This window comes from Dermacentor albipictus, chromosome 6 (assembly GCF_038994185.2).
Source record: "Dermacentor albipictus isolate Rhodes 1998 colony chromosome 6, USDA_Dalb.pri_finalv2, whole genome shotgun sequence".
In the NCBI taxonomy this organism is placed as follows: Eukaryota; Metazoa; Arthropoda; class Arachnida; order Ixodida; family Ixodidae; genus Dermacentor; species Dermacentor albipictus.
The window spans coordinates 42,099,083-42,125,095 of NC_091826.1; the positions used below are offsets into that span (position 1 = coordinate 42,099,083).

Below are 26,013 nucleotides of genomic sequence, written 5' to 3' on the forward strand. Positions count from 1 at the left end.
AACGGCGAACTGCTCCTCCGCCGCCGGTCGGCCCAGCATTGCTCTATCTTTGGGATCGGCCCACGTGTGAAAAGTGCTGAACGCCTAGTTCACCTCAGCCGTGGGTGAGCCCGGTATTACACTATCTTCAGGATCGGCCCACGCATGAGGAGTGCCTAAAGCCTGCTTCCCTTCCGCCGCGGGTTGGCCCCGCATCGCAATAGCTTCGTTTTTTTTTTCTGCCGGCGCACACGGTAGTGGGGACAGTAGCCTTTAACAGCATCGCTGTAAAAGAAAAAAAAAAGAACGTGCCGGATATGCTGTTGGGTTGCTTGAGCAATAAACGCAAAGGTATGAGCTGGCACCGACCTAAAATATGATTTAACCGCCCTGGGGGGGCTGAGGTTGCTAAGTCCGAAGGCGTGTGTGTGTGTACACACACAAACAATACACCGTGCGCGTAGTCACTGGTTATCGAAACCAACCACCGGACTAACTTGCGTCACTGAGTATGTTGCAGTGTATGCATACGTGTCACTCTTCAACCAACCTCTTCAACGCCCATATGCGTCACCGCCGATGCGTCACAAGGTAAACACCGCTGCTCGAAGAGACTCCCTGACGCCGACTTGGAGCACTGTGCACGTGTGACTCGGTCTGTGACTGTCTTCAATGATTGTCTTTGATACCGACTTCGGTGACTTGGTATGGGCCAGTAGGCGAGTGCCGCTCTACAATGAACTTCTGTGACGACGACTGGTGCAACTAGGTATGTGCCAATTAGGGAAAGAAAGGTATGTGCCAAAAACAGTGACGGAAAGAAAGATACCTCAAATTTCTCCGTTGCTGAGCGGAATCGAACACATGATACAGTCATTCAGGGTCAGCGACCCGACGCCTTTACAGGTTGCGTCACAAATGCACTTGATATGTACTACTTTTTCAACGAACGCCTTCTTACTCCAGCGCTTCATCGAGCTGCTCCGTGAATGCGCTGCACATGTGGCGCTCTTCATTGAACCCGTCGCCAACTTGGGTGACGATGTGCGTGACCCCGAAAGTCCATGAAGTACCTTAAGAATGCGAAGACATCAAAATGAGCTCGCGACAGTATTCGTTCTACGCGGGCAAAGTCATTCGTCCTAGGAATCCGAGGGCCCTGGCTATTCGCCGCACCCTGTACACTTTGTGCTTCGGTTGGCATGCCTTTCTGTTTAGTTGACCAAGAGGCTAGGTGGGCCACCGGGCATGGTTGCTTGGCGTCTATGGTATTGGGCTGCCAAGCACGAGGTCGCCGGATCGATTCCCGGGCCGCATTTCGATGGGGGCGAAATGCGAAATCGCCCGTGTAGTTAGATTTGGGGGCACGTTAAAGAACCTCTCGTGGTCCAAGTTATTCCGGAGTACCCCACTGCGGCATGCTTCATAATGAAATCGTAGGTTTGGCACATAAAACCTTGCAATTTAGTTTAGGCTAGGTGGGCCGATCGCGGAGAAATGCAGTCTCTGGCGCAAACTGGTTAATACCCAACTCTATTGGCACTAGGTATGCCCGTACAATTATTTTACTTACTTTGGGACTAATTCTCGATTTACGCTTGTTAAGACCTACATTCTCATATATTTTGCGACTCGCTACGACACTTTCGAGGCGCGAAGAGGCCTTTAATTTTTCTGGAATTGGTTAACAGATACCTAGATCCCTGATGCGACAAATCCTCGTGAAGTAAGCAAAGAAGACCTAGTCCTAAAATAGAATGCGCTGAAGTTTCGTTCTGAAATATGACTGTTTGATTGCTGAGGTTTAACCTACCAAGGCAACACTTGGGGCTATGTGAGATGCCATAATTGTAGCGTTCCAGATTAGCGCATCCACCTGGCAATGAGCCTGTGCTGCTAGTTACTGCCTCAGTTTCTGCTCGCGGTCGCGTTATTCTGGTAAGGGCAGGTTTTAAAAATGTTCCGGTGCCATTCGTTGTGTACGCGGTCAGCAAAGCCAGACGGTCGAAATAAAACCGCAGCTCAACGCTACGGAGTTTCTAATAGAGCATGAACTGGCATAAGACGCTGAAGTGTAAAATCCCATTGGTTACCCCACAGCGTCACGTCAAATGTACGGTGTTGTATTACCGTGGTGAGAAGGTAACGTGGACTTAGAAGGTATTACGGAAGTTATGAAGCAGAGAGAGATGGCTGTCTGAAACATTGCATTATAAAGGAAATTAGAAAAAAATTGAACCCGAAGAAATTCAGTCCAACCGATTATTGAATTCTGCAATCGAATGAAGTACATTCGCTATCGGCGGATCCTTTACAATGCTTGCCGTTTCAGTGTATTTGAAATTCAGTAGCTGACACAAACAAAACAGAAACACTGAAGACTCCAAGCAAGCACACGTTTTAACATTTTTTCTTCGTTTCGTAAAAGAACATATAGAAAATCAGGTATCCCATCTACTCTCAGAACACACCTTGATCGTGTAGGTATGATGATACTGCGTATCGCACATCCTGTTTTTTTTACGGAGAAAAGTTTACGGACCACACGATTTGACGAAAAGCTGAATACCTCTACCAGTCTCACAACCCAACCTAGTATTCGCTTTCACAACCCAACCTGGTATTCGCAACCTCCACTAGTGCATACCAGCAACATTGTGATGTACGGTTGTAATGGCTGCTGCTACAGGTTGGTCGGAAATTTAACACTTTCTGAGATACCATGGACAGTAACCTTTTTCGGTGACTGTACGTTTAACATAGTTGTTTACTTATCCCATTATCAGATCGCGCTGTCTACTCTGTGAAAACTTCAGTACAAGCTGGAGTTGTCATGAATATTGTTCTCCGTTGCAGTTCGCTGCATACTGCAACAGAGTCTCGAGAAGTTGACAGTGTTCTGTGATTCAAAACCAGCACTGCAACTCATCAACAATTATATTAATGACAGAATCGCATATAGTCCTCTGGTTTATGACATCTTGTCTCTGCTTGCTGAGGCGTCTCATTCCGGGCGCACCATTGTGCTGCAGTGGATTCCTGGCCATTGTAGAATAGCTGGATACGAACAGGCTGACGGGGAAGCAAAAAAGGCGCACACTGATGGAACCGATATAAAAATTCATTTTTCCCGGTATGACATTAACACCTTGCTCCATAGCACCATTAAAACTTCTACGGCACGACATTTGGACAACCCCGAACATCGACAAGAGCGCCTATATAGACTTGGCGCTGGATTACAATTCCGGCTTCCACTTCGGGTGCGGAGAAGCCAGGAAAGACTCATTCATCGATTACGGCTGGGTGTGGCATACACCCACCGATACATTCACAAGATTGGACAAGCACGGGACCCTGAATGTAGCGTCTGTCACACTCTCGAGACAATAGCTCACGTACTTTGCGTGTGCCCTCAATATGCGGCCGAACGAAATGAACTCAAATCTACTGTTGACAGCTTGGACTCCCGCCCCTTTTCAGAAGAAAAGCTTTTGGGCGCGTGAAGGAGTGTTGACTGTGCCCAACGTGCCATAAAAGCACTTTTGAACTTCTTAAGTGAGACTGGTTTAGACGATCGCCTCTAGAAGCTGTGAGAAGTGTAGTCAGTGCGAAATGTGTTTTCGCAAACATTTTTGTGGCAAGACTACTTTTTGTAGGGACATGATTACTCTTAGTGTATTGCGTCTCCAGTGCGCATCCGCATATTGGACAACATGTATATAGTATCTCATTGTACCATAACATAATCACCCACCACCTAACTTTCCCTGTATTTCCCACTTCCCCTTTCCCCAACCAGGAGTAGCAGGCTAGAGACACGCTCTCCAGGCCGACCTCTCCTCCTTTCTTTTCATAAAAATCTACTCCTCCTCCTCCTCAGTACAAACTGCAAACGAGAACAGTGTTTCTTCTCACGCGATATGAGCAACCGAGTGTTATTAGAGGAGCACTGGCACAATAATTTTGTCTTGTTCTCTCAGTTGTGATTGGCCTCGAGCTCCACCACTGGAGAAGCTGGCGCCACCGTCGGCGTGACGTGCTAGGAGGGATCACGTGGACATAGCGGCCGCGTCGGCTGCTTCGGGCGCGTCGAAGCGAGCTGAAAACGAGTTTAAATTCCCTCGTACGTTGCGGTCCTCATTTAGTGGCGAAACTTTCCCGCTTCGAGTGTCTCCTTTACAACGCTTGAAAGCACTACAATAGGTAGTGGCTGCCTTTGAAGGCGCGCAACATGGTAGGCTACTGCTCGGTGCCGCAGGGCCGGACGCACGTAATGGAGGCCGGTGTCAGCCTTATTAACACGTAGCCGCAGGACAAGAAGCTGCGTGAAGCTTGGCTCGCGAAATATAAAACCGGCAAGCAGTCATCGGCTACAACTCGGGTATGCAGCAAGCACAGACGCGAGGAAGATTTCTGCCACGGCGCCCGGTCTGCGATGTTCTGAAAACGCGCACTGAGGCGCTCGCCCGAGTCCGCTGCCCGACTAATGTCGTGACGGTTTGGTCCATGAAGTTGTCGATGCTATAGATACTGGCAAGTTCAGTGGAGTGGAAAGGCAGCGGTAGAAGCACATTTAAAAGAAGCATGGCATATGGTAATGTTTGTGTAATGAATTAATGCACTGGATTACAAAAAAAGAGCAGCGGGAAATTGCACGCTGAGAGCACCGATAAACATACAGTGCGACGCAACTCGAGAAATAGTATTGGAAGGTCAAAGAATTTAGAAGAAAAAAAAAGATTTAATCGTTGCGACGGCACATCACAGTCCCCGTAGGCGTCGAAGTCTCCACAATGAAATTATTTTTGAACAGCTGTGACAGCGCCCACGCAACTATGGTTGCTTGTACACTGTAAAATGCTCATATTCTGCGGCCTAAAGCTCATGGCACGGTGCGAAAACGCGCGCGCGGAGAAAGCGAAACTGTGCGCGGACAAGCATGCAGACGCGCAGTCGGTCGCTGCGAATATGCGCGATCGCTGCATTGAGGCTTCGTTCTATTACACTCCATTTATTTATACAAACACTTTAAGAACATATTTCACATAGTTTGCTCTCAGCATTTACCTACCTTTCACGCAAGAAGCCGGTTAGGGAGACTCCATCGCGGCGACCGCGCGCAGTAGCGTTCGATGTACGTATTCGATATAGAGATAGCGCCTGTAAACGATTGTGTGCTTTCAGTTTGCCCAAGATTATTATTTAGGCAGCAAGAAACTTCTCTCATTTCGAAAGTACTTACAGAAATGTCCGGGAGAGCTCGCGCGTGGTGTTTTCAGTGAGCGCTGACAGCAAAACCTATGAGGAGCGCGCCACGTGATCCCTCATACTACGCCAGCGAGGCGCTTCCGATAGATGGCGACTCCGTAACTCCTCGCCGCCAATAGGCAGCCGACTAGCCAGTTATCAAGGCACAAATACTAGTTTGTTTTAGCACGCGACGGTTTCTTATCTAGAGCTGTATCTATACCGATAAGGCAATATTTCGATTTCAGAGCGTGACGAGAGGAGACAGAAGGTTCGTAAACACAGCTGGTCGTGCGATCGAAAAATAATTGTGACGCGAGCGTTGGCATGCAAGATCTGTTGTTGCTAGATTTTCTCCAGCTACTTACACACGTGTGCCGCGCAAAGTCCTCGCCTACCTCGTCGTCATCTTTATTTCGTCGTCCAGCAGATACAATTATGGGCAGACGAGAGCCACCGCAATACTATATGTGGCCGATCACTTTTAGGGGCCTAGGAGTCTTCAAACCCACAAACTTTCCCACTTGACGAAGATGTAGCGATTGCTTTGCTTTTAGCAGCTGTCGATAGGAGGCGACAAAGGTACATGCTAGCACCATCTGGGCAACAGCAGGCCTCGCCGTAGATTAAGGAAAATAACCTTTTCCTTAGTAGGAGTACCATGTATTATATGAACCACATAGACAATAAATTGAGATCTTTATGCAGATTTTCCATAAGGCAAAGCCGAAGTAAGCATTTTTTTTTAAATTTATGCTGGAAATGCGGCTACTCATCACCAGTGTCCACTCTAAGTCCAGTGGCGCACCCGAACTCGGTCCACTTCTGCCACGGAGGGCGACCAAGGGGAAACCCATCCCTCTGACTAAGCATTCCATCTGGCCTATCCCGAATCGATACAACTGTTCTCTGCCGACTATGGCTAGGAGTGTGCTTCATGAATGCATTTGCTTGCTGCATCGGAATGACGGACAGTGCTGCCTGTAATAGTTGCGGCAGCAAGGAAACAATCGAACATATCCTGTGTCATTTTGATCGCTACAGCTCCCAGAGATAGCCGCTCGTGGCGGCCTTGGCATGCCTCGATCACCGGCCACCTTCTGAGCAGACACTCCTAGAGTCACGGTTCACGCGACCTTCAAACCAGAAGGCGCTACTGAAGTTTGTCTGATCAAGCGACCTACTTGAACAACTGCGACACTCCTGCGTTTCTGTGTGTGCGTGTGTGTGTGTCCCTCTGCCACCATTTTCATATGTGTGCCCTTTTAAGATCTCTGCCTCCACTTCAACCTTCCCCAGTGTAGGGTAGCATACTGGATATCTACCGGTTAGCCTCCCTGCCTTCTCCATCTTCTTTATCTCTCTATGCATGGTGATAACCAGCCCTGAGGGCATTGGGCAGAACTAAACGAAGCCATATGCACAAGACGTTTTGTTGTACTCGTCTTTCGCGCGTAGCCAGTCAACGCAGATAAGTGTGGGAAATCTCAACGGGCGCGGCAGAATCTGTAGAAATGAAACGGAGGGCATCCCGCTATGACTAACAACCGAGGAAGAATGGGAGTGCGGCAATGTAGGGCTAGGTTGTGCGACGGGCAAGAGCACACGTAAGGAGCCGGGTAACCAACACAAACGTATGGCGTATCGCTGCTGTTATGCTCTGGGAAGTTTACAAATCTACGTTGTTGACACCAATGTCGTAAGCTGCCGCGCTTGGCGGTTTTTGGGTGCGCACGTATTCTAAGCGTGATTTTAGGTATGTTTCAAGCTACATTCGATGTTGATATTCTGTAGCTGATGTGTGTGTATCGAAAACAATCGATCTCGCAAGTTATCTGGACTCGAAATGTTGTTACTACTCTTTTAAAAAGAAACAAATATGTATAGGCGCAAGCACCAGCGTTAAGTACGTGGAGTGTAAGCACTCTTATTAGAAAACATAAGTTTACAGAGAAAAGAAGTTGCATCCGTAGCCGAAAAATTTCGCGAGCAAGTGCGTAAGACAATTCACAGCGAGGACCCTGTTTGGCTGCAGCCTAGCGTCACGTTGTCTCAGTTGTTCAAAAGTCCCATGAGACCTTGCTTTCTTAAGACAGCCTTTCGGTTCAGTCGCTTCACGTTTCTGCCGTTCTTCGCGAAGGTCCCCTTGTTTGCATTTTTACCGAGAACAGTCGACGAAGAGTTGTCTCTGCTCTTCGCCACTCCAGAAGCTCTGTTGTGGTCGGGTGGCAGAGAATGGCGTCGGCGTCCTCCGTCCATTGCAGGAGGTCGACCCTCTGGTTCTGGAGAAAGTCCCTCCGGCCGTACTTGCCCTAACGCTTCATCCTCTAGCCATACAACTCCGGCACCAACTGGCGAACTGGGAGCAGTGCGCCTGATCTCGAACGTCGAGGGTCCACGCTTACCAGCGCTTCCGGCGGAAGGCAAAGAACCGGAAGCCAGCTTGACTCGTTTCGCTAGGTTGGCGGCGGCATTGGTTTTGCGAGTGGCCCGACGGCCTTGGCCCTCGACGTCGGCGTTGTGGAGCCGGATCGCGCCGGGCCCGAATGCGAGTTCGTCGCCGCCAACTGCGTCGCTTCCGCTGTCGTCGTCCCAGGGTCGACTGCTAATCTGATTCTGCACCTCGGCGTCACGCAGCGCGTACACCAGGGCGATGGTAGCGGCAACCGCCAGCGCCACAACCACGACCGACAACTGGACGAACAACATGGAGGACCTGCGACGTAAGCGAGCAGAGGGAAGAACCTTCGCGATGGCTCGGTGTCTGTCCCGCTCCCCTATTCAGCACACATGGCTAGGAGTTCAGTGCGCGACTGTGGCGCCTTATTCAGGCGGGTGAACTAGTGCTGGTGCAAGTACATTTAGATGTACACATTAAATTACTATATAAATACATATATTGAAACGCAGGGAAACTTATCGAACATGCTATGCTGTACGCCAAGCAATTTTCTTTCGTTTGAAAGTGGTTCCAAAAGAGCTCCCGAGGCAACGCTTCCTATCAAGGGACACAGTTGTAGGTGCAGTATATCTTAGACGTTTGAAAAGTGGTGGGGCCTTTGCGACGTCTTCCCTCCCTTGTCGTTCCAGTACAGCGGGGTAACTCATCTACACGGTTTCTTTGCTGGAAGATCATGCCGTTGTGCAGACGCATTGCCGAGTAGGGAGGGAGGCGTTTCTAACTGGCGTTACGGAAGTCAAGCGTTAACGAAAACCTGCCCGACGTTTTTTCTGTCTTAAGTCATTCTTGAAAGACCATAGAGTCACCACCAGACTTAATATCAGCCAGCGTGATATGTACGTCGCAGCACAATTTCAACATACGGGAGTTGTGCGGCCGAAACATCAAAACGCATTTTCGACAAGACGCATTAAACTTACATTCTCCCCAACCGTGAACCGCGCCACAACTAGAAAACACCCCGCAACCAGAAGCCTCCGACAACGTCCACATCAGCAACATAACTATGCTTAAGGTGCGTACAGGTTCGGTTTGACGGAGACTGCATATTGTATATCAGGCCGCAGAATAAGGAGCTAAAGAAGAAACTAAAGGTATATAGCCACTATCGCATTCTTGAAACACACTTATCGGCCATTCAGTACTAAAATACGTCAAGTCAAGCGAATGTGCACCAAGCGCTATTCTCAAGAAGAATCCTGCTTTTTACCCTCTCCGCTAGCGTCTACTGCCTCAGCGCCACTGGATGGGGCACCGTTACAATTACGTAGAATTTCTAAAGGTTTAAGTACCCTCTAGCAGCGCTCTTTGGCAGTGATTCCTGTCTGTCGACAGCGCCACACCGCACCCCACTGACGGAATATGCGACGAAGTTAACCACGCCCCTACTTACGCCTGCGCACTACAATGTTGACGATGCGCGTGACTCCAGCACGAGCCCTCCAACTATTGCAGACCACGTGTAGGAGCGCTTGGCAAACTACCAGGTAGCGGCAGCTCACGGTACACCCTCGCGCGGTGCTGGAATTTATCGAAATTCCGCAAGCCTCTGGAACAAGTGCCCACTGGAACTTCCCGAAGCGACATCGAAAATTAGCGCCAGGCTCATCCCAGCAGCCCCAGTGGCGCGTCTTTTAAACAACTCACGAATGATATACGCTGTCACTTAACAGCGCACGGGTTTTAGGAGTTGTCTGCAAAAAAAAAAAAAATAGACTTCTCGAGCCAACTGGAACGACCCGGAACATGTGCGTGTGTAACGGAGAAGACAACGATTATTGGTTGTAATCGTGGCGGCCCGATGCAAGATGGTTGCAACCTTTGTAAGCTATATATCTGCTTCCTGTAGATGTCGCTTGCAATGGTTTCGTCTACTCTAGGTCACTATTTGTCACTTCCTCCTTTCCAAGGGGACGCCAATAAACCATCATCATTATCCAGGTGCTCCTATGGTCCCGGACATTTTGTCCCTGCCTGTACTCTATGCGTGAATAACCAACGCATTTCAAAAGTGAGTTGCGCCGTCAGACGTCACGCAATCATACATTTCTCATAGGACTTCCTACAAACATTACTCGATGGAATCCTTGCGCCACGATTATTTAGTTACTACGTGAATGGCATGTACATAGTTAATGATATTCATATGCTTGTGGCTTCTTTTGTTCTCGAAACCTTATGTGCTACGCTTTCTCTTAAACTTTCAAGCAATCTTATCTCTGTAAACGCGTGAAGGCAATAGATTTCTGCGCGGGAGCATGAACACTGCATTTTGTAGCACTTATAACGTACTATTTCGTGAAAAGCAATCAATGTACAATGCCGTAAAAGCCATCGGCAGTTAGAAGAGCGATACTTAGAGACATCCGCGCATGACCTGTCGTTCTCGTGCTCGCTGAAGAACCATACGTTCACCCCTCGTATAGACACAAGCAATATATATCTCTTACTCCAACGAGCTGAACTAAAGCGCCGCCTCTACACTGATCAAAACACTACGCTTCTCGAGAATCACCGTGGAGTGTCAATGAAGAAGAGTGATGACAGTTTTCGAGGGGCGGTGCTTATGCGGAGTTTAACATGTGAGCACTTGCATAAGGGCTCCGTACTTCCCTTTTTAAAGTCGAGGTGGCGCGGTGATCTAAGAAATGTTCTAGAATACGGGGCGAAGACTCTCACCACTGCTGCCGGTTCGGCTTTGGCGATGCTCCGCGCACGCTCCTGACCGACTGCTGACAGTCATCCAGCCCCGACGCTACCAGCAACGCTGACGAGTCGCGCCGACTTCGTCCCAGTCGCTGCTGGTCGAGCTCTGCTTCCTGTCGGCCGCGTCTCTTCGCTCCGACTACGACTGCGACGGTCGAAGCGGTCGTCTCCTCCGAGCCTTGCTCGCTCCAGGTTGAGCCGCAGGTGGAGTTGTCGGTGAGCGGCACCATCTCGGACTCTGCTTTGCGCCCGTGACGCATGATGTTCGCGGCTAAGCAGCTTGCCTTCTTCTTGAGCTGGGGAAAAAGAAGAGCGAAGAACGTGGCTTATAGGTCGCCGATGTGGTGGGCTTTATCTTATACAGGTTACACCACCACGATTTATACGTAGCTGCCAATTTTAGAGTAAAAGGGAGAACCTAAGTTTCCGTAATGTATACTGCTCATCTCTGCTTTCTGAAAGCACGTAAGTTGTCCTAGAAGTGAACCTCTGCCCTTGCGTGAGCCCACGGTTCACACTTGGCAGACAATGCTACTCCTTTCCTAGAGTTCCCCTTAGGAAGCCTGACCGCTTTAACGGCGTTTAAATTTCTTGCGGGACATCGACCTTAGAAAGAAAAGACTCGCTTGAGGAAAGCCTGTCAGTGGTATGTTTTGTAAATGCCGTCTGTAATGTCAGAATTTCATTGGTTGCTGCTTTCCTATGTTGCAGGATGCTGTACTCTGTCTTACCAACTTCGCGTAGTGTAGCTTAGGCTTAGACTCCTGTCAGCCAATCGCTAACGAAACCGGGTGCGTGTTCCAGGGGAGAGGGGAGGCGGAGCCAACTCGCCTATTGCGCTCTACTAATGCTTCAGTGAAGAGTCTAGTCAGTCAGAGTTACGCGGATGGTTGTCAATCACAGACAGTGGAGGAAGTCTTCTGTGGTTTAATTTTTCTGGTTGGGCAGTGCGACATATACATAAATGTCACTGCAACACACAAAGATGGCTTAGATGGCGTCTGCAGAGGGACAAACCCCCGGCCGAACCTATCACCTGATTTCTCGATCAGGATAACTGAATACGGGAGCGTTTCGTTTGACCTCAGTATCACGCAATCGACACAGGATATTCTTCGATCTCGATAACAAGTGCGTCTTACCATTGCGCAGGTTTATTCTCGGAGAGCCTTGACAGTGGGACGACTGGCAGCACGTGAGCGTACTAATTCACCGCTTCTTTTTCTTTGTCTTCGCGCTATTGACACTTGCACCGCCTCGCGGAAGGGCCACTGAAGATGCGAAAAATAAAATTGAGGAAAACTACGATTCCTTCGATAAGAAAAGCAAGTGTGTTTTTTCCAAGATGCTTATTTCAGTTTGCCTCAGTTGCCTCGGAAAAAATTATTTTTCTCAAAACCTGATTCGTTAGCGATCCCCCGCAGTGGGTTACGCCATTTCACTAGGGAACGCGATAGAATGAAAACATTTATTGATAATGAGGGTGGGGGGGCGGGGGGGAGGCGGGAGACTTCCTCGTAGGGTGTAGCCTTAATTCAGGGCCCGAGCAATCGCAAAGTTTGTTTTTGTTCGCATTTTCAAATATCCAACCGATTCTTGGCCAGTCCCAAGTTGTTGTTGTCAGCCCTATATCTTTTTCGGGGAGAGGGGGGGGGGGTGGACAACTAGAACAGAGCTAAATACTGTAGTTTTAATGTGAACGTCTTACGAAAAAAAAAACAGTTGTCAGTTTCGTCTGCACATGAAGCATTGAAAGTGACAGTAAAGTTGCAGCATTCCTCTGAGAGTGTCCCAGAAAACGTACTAGATGAAGAGTGTGCAAAATGAGTTGCAGGCGTCACCACTCAATGGTGCATGTCATGAGACCGAAGTTAAGCATCAGCGTTAGTCAGAGTCCCCCCCCCCCCCCCCAAAAAAAAAAGATGCATAAATTTAGCGTGACATTTAGCATGGTCTGGTATTCCTTTAGTGCGATAAGAACTTGCCCTGAAGGCATAATTCTTTATGAGTATATGTGTATTATACGCGTGCCCTGAGGCCTGTGTTGTGTATGAATTGAAGAACTGTTTTGTGGATTCTCTTATCATGTATCCAGCGGTCACAGTTGGTTGTGACAATGTAGCGGAAGCCGGCGTGTAGTAGAAGACGCGAGCATTCCGATTGTAAACCTGGACATGTCCAGATTAGTTGGTATGCATCTGCCTGGATCGCTTGCACTGAGCATTATTGAAACGTTAATGCCCTGCAGAAACGTTAAACGTGTGTGAGCGCAGCGTTCCTGCCAGAAGTAGAAAGCCCCTTCGCTTCTCTGGCTCCAGCCGTGCCGACCGACTAAAGCCTGAATGCGCGTTCACCTGAGCTTCGACGTTTTTTTTTTTTTTTTTGAGTCACGCTTCGCATGAGCTCCTGCCTCGACGCCTCATTTCACCCGGAAAACCTCGACGCCGCCGAAAATGCAGTGCTCTATCGTCCTCTACTAATCAAGCGAAACCCGTGGATAACTGGTTTTCAACCGTAAGTCCATATTTCCCGTTCTCTGCTTGCTCGAAGATCCGCGGAGAAGAACGCTGCTCTAAGCCTAAGAGGCGTCGGGCCGACGGCCCGACGGGACGCGCCAGGATGGCTGACGACGACGCGTCTGCCACGATCGGAGCCACGACGCCGATCGAAAAGAACCCCCAACGCGACGACAGCGCTACCGACCTATCGCAAAAGAAAACCCTTGACAACGGGGGATGGTTTATTGCAAAATACCACAACTGAAGGCTCATCGCCGTTCCGGATACCGGGACCGAAGCGGTCGACAAATCAGCACCGAGCCAGCCCAAACTAAAGGAGAATCCCATTCGCCAAGAGAAGCTACCTCCACTGCCGAAGACCGATTTCAAAGTCATCATTAGACCGAAGAATGGGCTCAACATCAGTCAACTGAGCACGCATCAGATGGCCCGGGCTATAACCAAAGCATGTGGAAACCCAGACATGTGCAACGAAGACAACTTGCTTATACGGTTGCGCAACGGATCGAACATCGCCATAATCAGCACGCCAAGCATGGAGACTGCCAATATAGTGCAGAGCATTCCAAGTCTACGTTTTGGTGCGAAAGACTATGCAGTGACGGCGTACGTGGCAGCGCCGGACAATTCGTGTAAAGGAGTAATTCACGGACTGGACGCCGGTACAACGCCGACCGAATTACTGGCCCACCTTCGGGTACGTACCCATGGAGTCAAAATACTTTACGCAAGAATGCTTGGGAACTCCCAAACCGCGGTAATTACTTTCGAGGGCACGTTCGTCCTCCGCTACGTTTACTACTACGGCGGCGAGACGCGTTGCTACCTCTATCGGTCATCGCGGCAAGTTTGTTATATATGCTTCAAGCCTGGGCATAGGGCGGATGTGTGCCCGACACCTGACGCCGTTGTCTGCTCGAACTGCGCCGAGCCAGTAATTGAAGACGGACACACCTGCGAGCCCAGGTGTGCACTGTGCAAGGAAGCGCACCCGACACGGGCAAAGGAGTGCAAAGAACGCCTCTGGAAACCGAGAAGCCCACGGGGGAGAAAAAAAGAGGAACTGGACGCCGAAGCCAAGGACGCCGGTGGACGTGGCCGGCCGAGGAAACGCTGGTTCAGTAGGGACTCCAGCTCGACATCCAAGTCTACATCAAGGTCGAGATCCGCGTCCAAGACCAGGCAGGCTCCAGAAACGAAAAAGAAGCAGCAGAAGAAGCCCATACACAAGAAGGAAGACGACAGTAAGGTGAGCTGGAAAGCGCATCTTTTCTCAGCCTCTCCCACTGCTCCAAAGAACACGAACACGCAGAATGACGAAGTAAATGAGCTAAGGCAAACTATTCAGACTCTCAGGGAAGAAAATGCTGAGCTCAGACAGAAGCTCAACGAGCTCATAGATGAACTTAAGGCACTGAGAACAGGGCAGACAAACTCCAAGCCGCAAACAGCCGAAACCCAGTCGGCCACCATAGGGCGGCAGGAATTCACAACTGCCATGGTAGCCATGAACGATGCACTCGCGAATCTTAGCAACCTCGTTTCTAACATCCAAGAGGAGGCGCGCAAGGACAGAGAACGCCTAGTACAACTTACAGGCATGAAATCCAGAACTAAACCCTATACTAGGCCATCGGCTGAGTATGGCGAGCAACCTTAAACGCCCGGTCAAGTTGGAAACCCTCGATATATGGCAGTGGAACTGCCGTGGGATCCGCAGAAAGCAGGGTCTCCTTAAACAACACATCACTAACTGTACAGCTCCGCCAGACATAATCGCCCTACAGGAAACCGGCTGCTCACCCACTCTTGCGGGCTACTCAGTCTATGAAGGGCTCAGCCAGAGTAAGGTCGCGACGCTGGTTGCCAAAGCGGTCACCGTAATCAAACACGACATCGACGCAACGGACATTGACCACGTCTTTATTGAAATTATTACCCAAAAGAGAAGCCAAGAAAGCATCTTTCTCCTCAACATTTACAGCCCGCCCAGCCAGAGGAAAGCCAATTTTGGCTATCTGTTACGCAAGGCAGAACAAGCAGCAGGCAAGAAGGGTCTCGTCATCCTGGGGGATTTTAATGCCTGGCACAAAAGCTGGGGCTACGTTAAGGAAACTCAAAAAGGCAGGGACCAAGCCAAAGAAACGGATCGCAGAAGGCTTAGTCTCATCACAGACCACACCCAACCCACGCGAGTGGGGAACAGTATCAACCGTGATTCGTGCCCAGACTTGGCATTCGTCAGAGGGGTAAGGGACGCTCGATGGGAAAACGACGGGGAAACGCTTGGCAGCGACCACTTCATTTTGCGCATCAAGATAGAAACCCTCCCGATCAGGAAAAGACTTGGCCAGGCTAGGCTCACCGACTGGGTAGCCTATAGAAAAACTAGGGCGGAGTCCGAAGACACTGAGATCACCGACATTACGAGCTGGGTCGCAGGAATCAAGGCAGACTGCAAAAGGCTATCCCGAGAGGTCGCCCTCACCACCAACACACCCGAGGTGGATAAGCACCTTTTACACCTATGGGACGCCCGACGGGGGCTACTAAGAAGATGGAGGCGGCAGAAGCACAACAGAAAACTCAGACTAAAAATCGTTGAAGTCACCAGACAAGCCGAAGAGTATGCGACAGAACTCGCAGGGTGCAACTGGGACCAAAAATGCAACGAACTACAGGGGACCCTGGGCTGGAAAAAGACATGGGCCTTGCTAAGGAGTCTTATAGACCCAACCATGACCAAGTCCGAAAATCGTAAAACGACCCAACGGATCGCGCACCGATTCCAAGGCACAGACCGGGAAATGCTCAAGAACATCAAGCAGCGCTACATTGGGGATACAACGGACGTCCACTGCAGCTTGGCATACACGGGCGAAGCAAATCCCACTCTAGATGAACCCATTACCATAGAAGAAGTAAGACACGCTGTGATGTCTGCCACAAAGAACACCACGCCAGGCAAGGATGGCATCACCAACGCCATGATAAGGAACCTGGACGAAAACTCCATCAAACGATTTACAGAATTCATAAATAAACACTGGGAACAGGGGACTATCCCGGACGACTGGAGACATGCGGAAATAGTTATGATTCCGAAGTCCGGAAAGACTCCCTGCCTGGAAAACCTGCGACCCATTTCGCTAACGTCCTGCTTGGGAAAAGTATACGAGAGAATTGTGCTTCAGAGGTTGGAGACCCACCTGGAGGACAACGAGCTCATGCCACACACTATGTTTGGATTCAGAAAATGCCTCTCAACGCAAGACATCCTCCTGCAGATTAAGGAGGAGGTACTTACTATCATCCCGAAATACGGAGAACATATCTTGCTTGCACTCGATCTTAAGGCGGCCTTCGACAATGTAAGTCATAGGGCTGTGCTGGAGGGTCTCAGCAACATTGGTTGCGGGCAGAGAATACACAACTACGTCAGAGCTTTCCTCAGTGACAGAACCGCCACCATTGGTATAGGAGGCATCAGGACTGACACCTTCAACATGCCCAAAAAGGGAACACCGCAAGGCTCTGTGATATCCCCTACGCTTTTTAACATTGTTATGATCGGGTTAGCACGGAAGCTCCAAAAAATTGAAGGGCTCAGGCATGCCATATACGCCGACGACGTCACCATCTGGGTGACCAAGGGATCCTTAGGAGAAAAACAAGACCTTCTGCAGAGCACAGCAGATACAGTCCATGCATACACTGAACACTGCGGGCTTGTCTGCTCCCCGGAGAAATCCGAGGTGCTCAGAGTCTACAGAAGAGGTTACAATCTGCAAAACTCCATAGACATCTTCATAGGGGGGAGGAAGATACCGGAGGTATCCCAAGTTAAGATCCTTGGCATGTGGATACAAAGCAACTGTCGTGTGGACCGCACAATCCGACAGCTGGCAAACACTACAGCTCAGATCACGAGGATGATCGCAAGAATCTCAAATAGACGGCGAGGTATGAAAGAAGAGGACACATGTAGGCTGATACAGGCCCTCGTGGTCAGTAGGATTGTATACAGTGTCCCCTACCAAACACCGCTCAATCCTTAGGAAAGGCAATCCTTAGGAAAGCTTACAAATGCGCTCTCGGACTACCGGTCAACACCTCGACGGAGAAATTCCTTCAGTTGGGCATACACAATACAGTGCAAGAACACATCGAAGCTCACCTTCTCGTGCAGAAAATGAGACTCATGCTGACTCCAACGGGCAGGAACACGCTGAAGATACTGGGTATGAGAGATGCTTGCAGAGAAATTAACAGCACGGAAAGCATACCTAAAGAGATTCGAGAGATCATTGAGGTTAGCCCGATACCGAGAAACATGCACCCTAACTTACACAAGGCCAGAAGAAAGGCAAGATCAGAAGCACACAACAGATATTTCTCGGCGAGAAAAGACGTGTTATACGTCGACGCGGCCACATACAATGAGCACTCCGGGGCGGTAGTCAGCGTTGTTGATCACCAGCTTAGAGAAATCAATTGCGCTTCGATCAAAGGCAACAACATCCTGGAGGCTGAGGAAGCGGCAATCGCACTCGCCATCACCCACAAGGGCGAAGAGGCCACTACAACAATAGTTACGGACTCGCAAGAAGCGTGCAGAAGGTACAGCAGCGGACGCATATCCACTGCGGCCATCCGCATACTCAAGACGAGAAAAATAACCTTTTCGAGATGCTTCATTACGTGGACACCAGGTCATGAGACTGTGACAGGGAACCAGCGTGCCGACGCCAACGCCCGAGCATACGCCAACCGGGGGGTGCACCACGACGGGGAACCGGACACAGTCACCAGACGCTATGGAGCAATTTTAGAAAACCAAAGAGCCCTAAGGAGGATCTACCCCCCTCCCCACAAAGACCTTAGTAGAGAGCAGTCGGTTGCCTGGAGACAACTGCAGACTAATACATACCCCAATCTGAGTCTGCTCAGCAAAATCTATCCGTCAACATACGACAATAAATGCCCGCTATGCGGTGAACACGCAACGCTTTACCACGTTACATGGGCCTGCCAAAAGCCAAAGGTAGCGCCATTACACAAAACACCAACACCGGAGCAGTGGGAGGCTGCGCTATCCTGCTCTAAGCCTGAAGAACAGCTCAAGCTGATCGACAGAGCTAGCAAGATGGCAAAGGCCACTGGGGCCCTGGACAGAGAGCTCCACCTTCGCCGGTATACCTTCTTTGTGGCAATAAAGTTTTTCATTCATTCGAAGTTTTTGCAACCAAACGCGCAGCGCGTCTCTGGCAAGCTTGCCACCTTCCACTGGCGGGTCGCGCGTGTGCGTCGATATCTTGACATCACGACGACGGAGACGGTGCAGGCGCGCGTTCAGCGTCTAATTACTAGCACAGTAATACTGGGGCTATACAGGAAACTCCGTATCCCGCGGTCACGTGGTGTTCTGCTATGAAAACTGCCAGTGCAGAGAGTGCCAGTGCCAGTGCAGAGTGCAGAGAATTCACGTAACGAATGGTTATGTGAACTCTCTTACTGAGCCAGGCAACACAATGTTTCGGCAATGGGTAGACAATGCGAGCAGTTCTTTTTTGGGGGAGCGGGGGGCACGGTGGTACTAAACTACTTGGGACTTTCCGCGCGCGCTGCAGAGTTCAGTTTGATTGTATCGGGGCGTAGTTGGAAATCAAACACCATTCCCCATATTATTTGTATATTCGCTTAATGTGGATTGCAGTCCAAGTGCATTGGATGAGCAGTAATATTTTCTGCCCATACAACGAAATTCGTTGGCATCGCGTTAAAACTAAGTGGAAAGAACGTGTGAAACCGCTAACAACGGCAAGTTTCATTTTACATTGTGCTTGCTACACATAAATTCGTCAAAAAAGAAACACACGTTTCTGCTTCGCAAATAGCAACATACTACAGTATATTCTTTCATGTATAAAGACCATTCCATCGGTCGAGAGAAAGAAGTGGTTCTTGTGGGGAAAGGAGGAAAAGCTGGAACTATCTTCTGCAACCCTTGGGGGAGCATGGCTCAGCGCCAGCAGGAGGATGGATGTGGGAGTGAAGGAGATAGAAGGAGGAAGAAAGGTAGACAGCCGCCATGGCAGCAGCGGAGCAGCCCGGCCGGGAAGGCCCAGTGGCTTCCACCGGAGGAGTGGACTGGTGATAGACCATAGGAGGTGACCCAGGAGAAGCGAAGTTGAGGCTGATCAGGAGGCCCCAGTGCTGCCTGAAGTGCTGCCATGCTACCTGACGGCATCAATGTAGCCGGATTCGAGATCTTCGTTATAATGAAACCTGCGGCAAGTTGTTTTTTGACCAACTTCATTTTCCATTAATTTATCGTTTCTTTATTTCATTTATTAAGCACAAGTGATTTCCCCTATGTTGTCCTTGGTGCCAGTGTTTCTTGGCTTCTTATGATATGACTAATAAAAATCGGGCCCCTTGGTTAATCCCCTTTCTTCTCGTTTATTACATAACGAGGGTCTCGAATCCGGCTACATTGATGCCTTCAGGTAGCATATGTGGGTTTATTTACCAGTTGCCTTCACCCAAAAAGATCACGTTCTCGTGACACCTGCGGCGAAAAGGACGTTCCATGTCCGCCGCCAAGGTCTGTGAGTGGTGACGCTCGCTAACACTCCCAGGGTTCTACTAGGACACATAAATACCCAAGAAAGTGGATGGGTAAACAGCGCCGCGGTAGCACAATTGGTAGGGCATCGCACGCGAAATGCGAGGTATGTGGGTTCCGTTCCCACCTGCGGCAAGTTTTTTTTTCATCTACTTTAATTTCCATTAATTTCTCGTTTCTTTAGTTCATCTATTAGGCACATGTAATTTCCGCTATGTTGTCCTTGGTGTCAGTGTTTGTTGGCTTCTTATGATATGACTAATAAAAATCGGGCCCCTCGGTTAATCCCCTTTCTTTTCGTTTAAAATCCAATGATGTACGTTGATTACCACTTTAACAATTATGTTCCCTGACGTGTTCAGCGCAATTGAATATCAGAGCCGAGAAATTAGGTATCCAATGCCTAGAAAACACACATACCTGCTCACGTTTGCTCGCACTCATCTAGCAACAAATCCAGCGCTGGCATCACATAACGCACTGCTTTCAAAACACGTATCTGACTTGTGTGTGAAATCTCCATTGAGTAATTTTTCAGAACCGGAAGTTGCACAAGGCTCCACTGCATGATCTCTTCCTTCGTTCTTGAAGGTTTACTGCGGTGTACTTAGCATGTATATGTCTTTACGTTATGGTAGCGTGCGTTCTGACAAAACCTCATTTCAATTGAAAACTCTTTGTTTCTGATAAGACGAGCCCAGTAGCTCAATGCTACCAAGAAAAAAAATGCATGTCAACATAATCATACACGTTCACTTACTGAAGAATAAAAGCTAGGTTTATTCTTATCGGCAGAGACGACAGTCCACGTTGACAAGAAAATCGGTTGTATCCATGGCCAAAAACTTTCGCGGGCAAGGGCATGGAACGATGGACAGCGGCGCTAAGGTAACCACAATTCTACGGCAGGTTGTTTCAGTTTCTCAAGAGTTGCATAAGTTCTTTTTTCTTTGCTATAGCCTTTCGGTCCAATCGATTCAGGCTTCTGCCGCTCCTTGCGTGAGACGTGTCCTCTTTACCTTCACCCAGAGCAGACGACGAAAAGTCGTCTGCGCCTCTCACCACCGCAGAACGTCCCTTCTTGCCAGCCGACGCAGGAGGGCGTCGACGTCCCCCATCCAGTTCTGAAGCGCCATCTGGTGGAGGCCACGGAAGAGCCTCCGCACGCACTCGCGCGAAAGTTCCGTCGTCTAGCCATATGACCTCAGCAGAAGCGGGTGAACTCGGGGCAACACGTCCGATTGGCGACGTCGAGGATCCGCCACTTTCCATGCTTCCTGTGGAAGGGGAACCGACAACTACTATGGCTCGCTCATCTGTGCGCACGTTCTTCCTGCCATCGGCCCGAGGGCCTTGGCTCTGGCCGTGGGCGCGGCGGGGTCGACTTATGGCGGGCTCAAATGTGTTTTTCCCATCGGCAACGGTGTAGCTGCCGTAGTCCTCCAAGTGTCGACCACCTTCTTCATCCTGGACATCGGCGTCGCGCAGTGTGAACACCAGCGCGATGGAAGTAGCCACCATGAGCGCCACGACCACGACCGACACCTGGACGAACCACATGGCGTACCTGCGAGAGGTAAGCAAGCACGCAAAACTCGCCATTGTGACTGAGTATCTATGACTTATGCGCTTAGCGCATGACACTGGGTACGAGGCACCATTTGGGTAGTCTTACTGCTAGAGGGCTGATAGAAAGAACGTTCGTTTAAATATGGGCACGCACACGTCAAAGAACGCGGGGCGGCCAAAAGAATTCAAAACTTGCACTTACCCGCCTCTCACTGCTTGCGTTTTTCTCTAGGTACACCAAGATCAATCGGTCAATCAACAAATCATGCCAACACAAGCAAGGCTTCGTGGGTAAATGAGAACATGAACCTTGAGTCGTCTGAATGTATGACGCATACAATCCCTTCTGGCGAGAACTCAGCACGGAGATGGCACTTTGCGCTAACACAGCAAGAGCGTAATTTACCAGGCATTTTCTAGCTCTCATCTTATTTCAATAATAGCGAAATGCAAATAGAATCGTATAGTTAGGCCGTGGGTCACGCCACATAAACACAAGTGGTACATGTTGTTCAAATTACCCCTCCCCCCACTACGGCCTACTTCATATATGAGATCGTGCATTGACACGGAAAATACGAGAAATTAGCTAATAGCGCGATGATGGCGGCCCGAGGACAACAGAACTGATACACGGTGACGTCAGTGGCATGACAACGCTTCCTTCGCTGGGCTACTCCCCGAAGTGCAGGCACTTCTTCTCCTACCATCTTTAAAATTATGCAGAGATGCCAAGCTCTGGGGTAGTCGCGATAAGCGAAGCTGTGGTGAGCCATTAAGTCTAAACGGCGTAGCAGCTCGACAAGAGATTCGCAACAGTTCGGTTGCGAACGCACCAGGAGACCGTCTTACCAGGCGGCCAGGAAGAACGACGGAGTGCCATCACTTCCTACAGCATGTGATCCTTCACACGCCGGAAACGTGTTCTACGATGGCGCATATTCTCCGCACATGCGTAACCCTTATTCTATTTCTGCGTCTAGATACGTCGAAGCGAGTCTTGCGAATCCGAAGGGACACGGTTTTCCGGCTCCCATCGTGTATTCGAAGTGACTCCTAGGTAACAGCTTTGTGGAATGTGCGTCATCAGAACAGCGTTCTACCACCTACAACAGTATGACCTACTAAAGCTGATGTGGTTGTTGCTGAGCCTATTTAAGTCTCGGGGGCTCCTATACCCACTGCATGCTTTTTTTGTTTTTTTGTTTAGAGAATCAGATTTCTCTGAAATCTGCGAGGTCCTCTAAAAGAAAGCTTCTCTGAATGAACCAAGGAACATCCCTCGAACGTACGGCGTAAAAGCACCAAGTATTGCTCTAATGATGCACATCTGAAATGCGTAGAAGAAAAGCCATGGTACGATATTACGTGAAATGATGTCACGACAAAATGACAAGGAACACAGAAGCCAAGCTGCGTGGCTTGTTTGTTGAGTGCGTTGAAGTGCCCAGTTCGGCCGCTTACTATGGGCTGCTTGGCGTTGTGCTATTATGTGCGGTGCGATTCTTCACTTTTCCCTACATTCGTGTTCCGGGTGGCTCGACAATGTTGCACCGCAGTTTGTCGCTCATTGTTGTGCCTTACGTGCGCGCCCTCTGCAATCCTGCTCTCTAAAAACAAATAGCTTTCTTTTTTTTTTCTGATTCCTATGCCCGTTATCATGGACATGGTCTCAAGAACGGAGCAAGTCCGGAGCGCAGCTCTCTTCCTAATATGTCCCCCAGTCCTCCCCCGAATGTATTTCGAGCTATCGATTTAAAGCTATTGATATCTATTGATATCTATCAAAGTCGAGCTAATAATGAAGGGACGAAATCAACACGTTCTCACCACTGCTGTCGCCTTCCCTTTGGCGCCGGGCTGTTTATGCTCAGCTCCGAGTGCCGAAGGCCCTCCGGCACCTCCGCTACAGACGACGGGGACAGAGAACGCCGACCGCGTTGCTGTCGGTGCTGTTCGAGCTTCGGTTCCCTCACTTTGTGCTTCTTTGGTGCTCCGGGAAACATTGGCTCGGTCGAGCAGATCGTCTCCTGTATGTCTTGCTCGATCCAGCTAGAGCCACAGGCCGAGCTGTCGGTGAACGCAATCATCTCGGGCTCCGCTTCGCCGTCCAGGCGGTTCAAGTCGGCGGCCAATTGCTTGGTCTTCTTCTTGAGCTGCGGTGTACAAAATCTTGAAAATGGAACAGTGTATAGAAGGTATCTGAAGCCAATCGGGAAGTGGCGGTAATACTGTTTGGTCGACGAGACTTTCAGATCATTCAGTGGGATAAATTGCGGTGTGAGCGTTAAGCTCGACATAAAGGTAGTACTCAAGTCAAAACGTTGCAACGGTTGCAAATGTAAGTTCTGCCCAAAAATGTAGCGACCAATTTGTGCTTCAAAGATGCCTGCCGCGACTAGACCACCAGGTATCGTTGCAGAAATGTGAGCTTTCGGCCCTTCTTAACGTTAACCTGTCACGTGATAAAAACCGCGGATGCGCACAGTCCATTCCTCTCGCATTTTACTCTTAATTTCGCTCGTCTTGACTTAGTCCTCGCTTGCCTTGAAATCAAATCCAGAATTACTGTGCGGACCGAGCCTACAGCGACTACCTGAGTCGATATTTAGAATATTTAGAGTCGATAGTTAGAAACGAGAGCAAGCCGTGTAGTCCACCTCGCCGATAGCGCTGCTCACCGATAGAGCCCTGCTAATCCTACTGGAACGTTTCTAATAATTATCGGGTTAACCAGAGGCGGATAAAGGAGGATCCCTCATGGTTGTCTTGTTTCTTTGGGTGACGCGACCAGTAGCTTTCTCTGCTCTGGCGACAGTTACTCGGGCTGGACGCTATGCCAGCCACCGCGCGGACCACTTCATTCCTATTTCTCGATCAAGATCCTGTCCGGTTACGTGTCACGTCACTGCCACGAGATATCGCGCAAGCTTCACTGCGAGTCTATCTTACCATGTTGCAGCTTGCTCTAAGCGTGGCTTCGCCGAAGGACCGCTGGTTGCACCGGCACGATTTTTATCCACCTCTTCTATTGCCTTTTAAAGTCTGTGGTGCTTGCGCCACCTCGTGCGAGGTTGACTACGGGCGTAGCTCGTACAACCGAGAAAGACGACGACTGCTGCAATTGGCAGAGACGGTGGATATGTGCCATGATGATGATGATGATGATGGCCTCATGTTATGGCACATACCCACACTGGGGGTTGGCCAAGAATTACGTGGTGAAACGTTAACCTATTCTTTTTGAAGTACCATGTTTAAATGCACTTCCCCTTTTAGGAATTGAAAGCTGCGTCGGTGTCGCGACCTTCTGATTTTGATTGGTAAGATGTGCTGGCCCAACCTGTATTGTCCTCTTCATTAAACGTTCATTGGCATAAAAGACGATACGAACATTTTTAGTCACAATGACGCCTCGATGCTAGCAGGATGGTAACATATGGGAAGTACTGAATATTACATACACGGCTCATTTATAGAAATGACTGAATCCGCATGGCTCCACTAATATCTAACCACGTAGAGCCACAGAGGCACTCACTGTTCAGGTGTTCCAAGCTTTAAAATAAATCTTTTGAACTTAGAATTACAAAGACGCATCTACCCATTCCCTCACGCTATGTTAGACAGGACGCAAGCTGTACACTTCAGACAATTACAAACAGACTCTTACAGAAACCCCAGACTCATGCACGCCATGTATCCAGACATGTACACTACAAACAGATGCACATCGTGTGGCGAGGTTGCCACACTAAATCACATGTTATGGGAGTGTCGGGACCTAACAAACAAGTCGGGCAGTGCCGACCCCTCCGTCTCTTCCACCCCCAGCCTCCAGTCACGCTGGATGACCGCACTGCTCAGCTCTGACCTGACAGAACAACTCTGGGCCGTCCAGCGAGCCGAGGAAGCCGCTTCGAGACAAGGTCTCGGAACCGCGTCCGCGGCGGGTGCCCAGACCCACTAAAAGACGCCGGACTCAAATCTTGCTGATTTGAAATTAAAGTTTACGCTCTCTCTCTCTCTAGGATGACGTTACCTCTGGTGTATATATAAATAAAACAGAGGGATGTCAAATGTATCAGTTCTTGCTCCGCTTTCGTTTAATAATTCGGGATATTTCGCACTTCGGCAGACAGGTCAACAACATCTTCAGGACAAGGAAATTACGTTTTCTTATTCTTCGCGGAACATCAACACCCTCTACTTGACGTTACACTCTTATTTGTCTGATATCGAGTCTTGTCTTGATGGACTTCCTTTCTTATCACTAGATGTTCACTGCTTGTCATTGCATTGTCAAATCCGGCTTTGCTTCCTCTTCATTATCAGCATGTGGCGATTCCGCAACTCACATCAGTAATATGCTTGGGGATTACTTACAAAGATAATTTAAACTCATAGAAGAACGTCAAGGCAAACGTTCAAAAAGAATACTCAGCGCCCTTCATTTCTGTGAAGAAGGATGACTACGAAGCAATGCATGTGGGCCCCTTTTAATTTCGAACTGCTCCTCCACCGCCGGTCGGCCCGGCATTGCTCTATCTTCGGGATCGGCCCACGTGTGGGGAGTGCTTAACGCCTGGTTCACCTCCACCGTGGGTGAGCCCAGTATTACACTATCTTCGGGTTGGGCAACGTACGGGGATGGCCAAACGCCTGCTTCCCTTCCGCCCCGGGTCGGCCCTGCATTGCAACAGCTGCGGGATTTTTTTGTGCAGGCGGAAATGGTAATGGGAAAAGTAGGCCTTAACAGCTTCGCTCTAAAATAGAAAAGGAACGCGCCGTAATCCTGTTGCGTTGCTTGAGCAATAGGCGCAAAAGTATGAGCTGGCACCGACCTACAATATTACATAAGCGCCTTGGGGGTGTGGGAATCGCGGGCGAGGGGATGGTGT

General features: G+C 49.5%; 4 protein-coding genes across 6 annotated transcripts in view; 2 read left to right on the forward strand and 2 right to left on the reverse strand.

Moving 5' to 3' along the window:
- Nucleotides 1-26,013, forward strand: part of LOC135920722 (adhesion G protein-coupled receptor E1-like) — a 506,714-nt gene that overhangs the window by 401,966 nt on the left and 78,735 nt on the right. The gene's annotated exons all lie outside the window — the stretch shown is intronic.
- The window catches only part of LOC135920761 (uncharacterized), a 172,026-nt gene that overhangs the window by 41,405 nt on the left and 104,608 nt on the right, over nucleotides 1-26,013 (forward strand). The window lies entirely within an intron of this gene.
- Nucleotides 7,137-11,610, reverse strand: LOC135920753 (uncharacterized). Its single transcript, XM_065454996.1, has 3 exons — nucleotides 11,539-11,610; nucleotides 10,370-10,692; nucleotides 7,137-7,945 (listed from the first exon to the last, which is right to left on the reverse strand). Exons 1-3 carry the CDS (start codon nucleotides 11,539-11,541, stop codon nucleotides 7,282-7,284), a joined length of 990 nt encoding a protein of 329 aa, XP_065311068.1. The 5' UTR covers nucleotides 11,542-11,610; the 3' UTR covers nucleotides 7,137-7,281.
- On the reverse strand, nucleotides 20,304-24,191 carry LOC135920738 (uncharacterized). The gene is made up of 3 exons (XM_065454977.1): nucleotides 24,065-24,191; nucleotides 22,943-23,268; nucleotides 20,304-21,110 (listed from the first exon to the last, which is right to left on the reverse strand). The coding sequence occupies exons 1-3, from the start codon at nucleotides 24,065-24,067 to the stop codon at nucleotides 20,459-20,461; spliced, it is 981 nt and encodes a 326-aa protein (XP_065311049.1). The 5' UTR covers nucleotides 24,068-24,191; the 3' UTR covers nucleotides 20,304-20,458.

Excerpts from the sequence above, each read along its gene's own strand:
- LOC135920738 (XM_065454977.1), bottom strand. Across the intron at positions 21,111-22,942 it reads AAGGGAAGGCGACAGCAGTG|GTACGCCATGTGGTTCGTCC; the intron begins GTGAGAACGTGT and ends TACCTCTCGCAG.
- LOC135920753 (XM_065454996.1), bottom strand. Across the intron at positions 7,946-10,369 it reads AAGCCGAACCGGCAGCAGTG|GTCCTCCATGTTGTTCGTCC; the intron begins GTGAGAGTCTTC and ends CTTACGTCGCAG.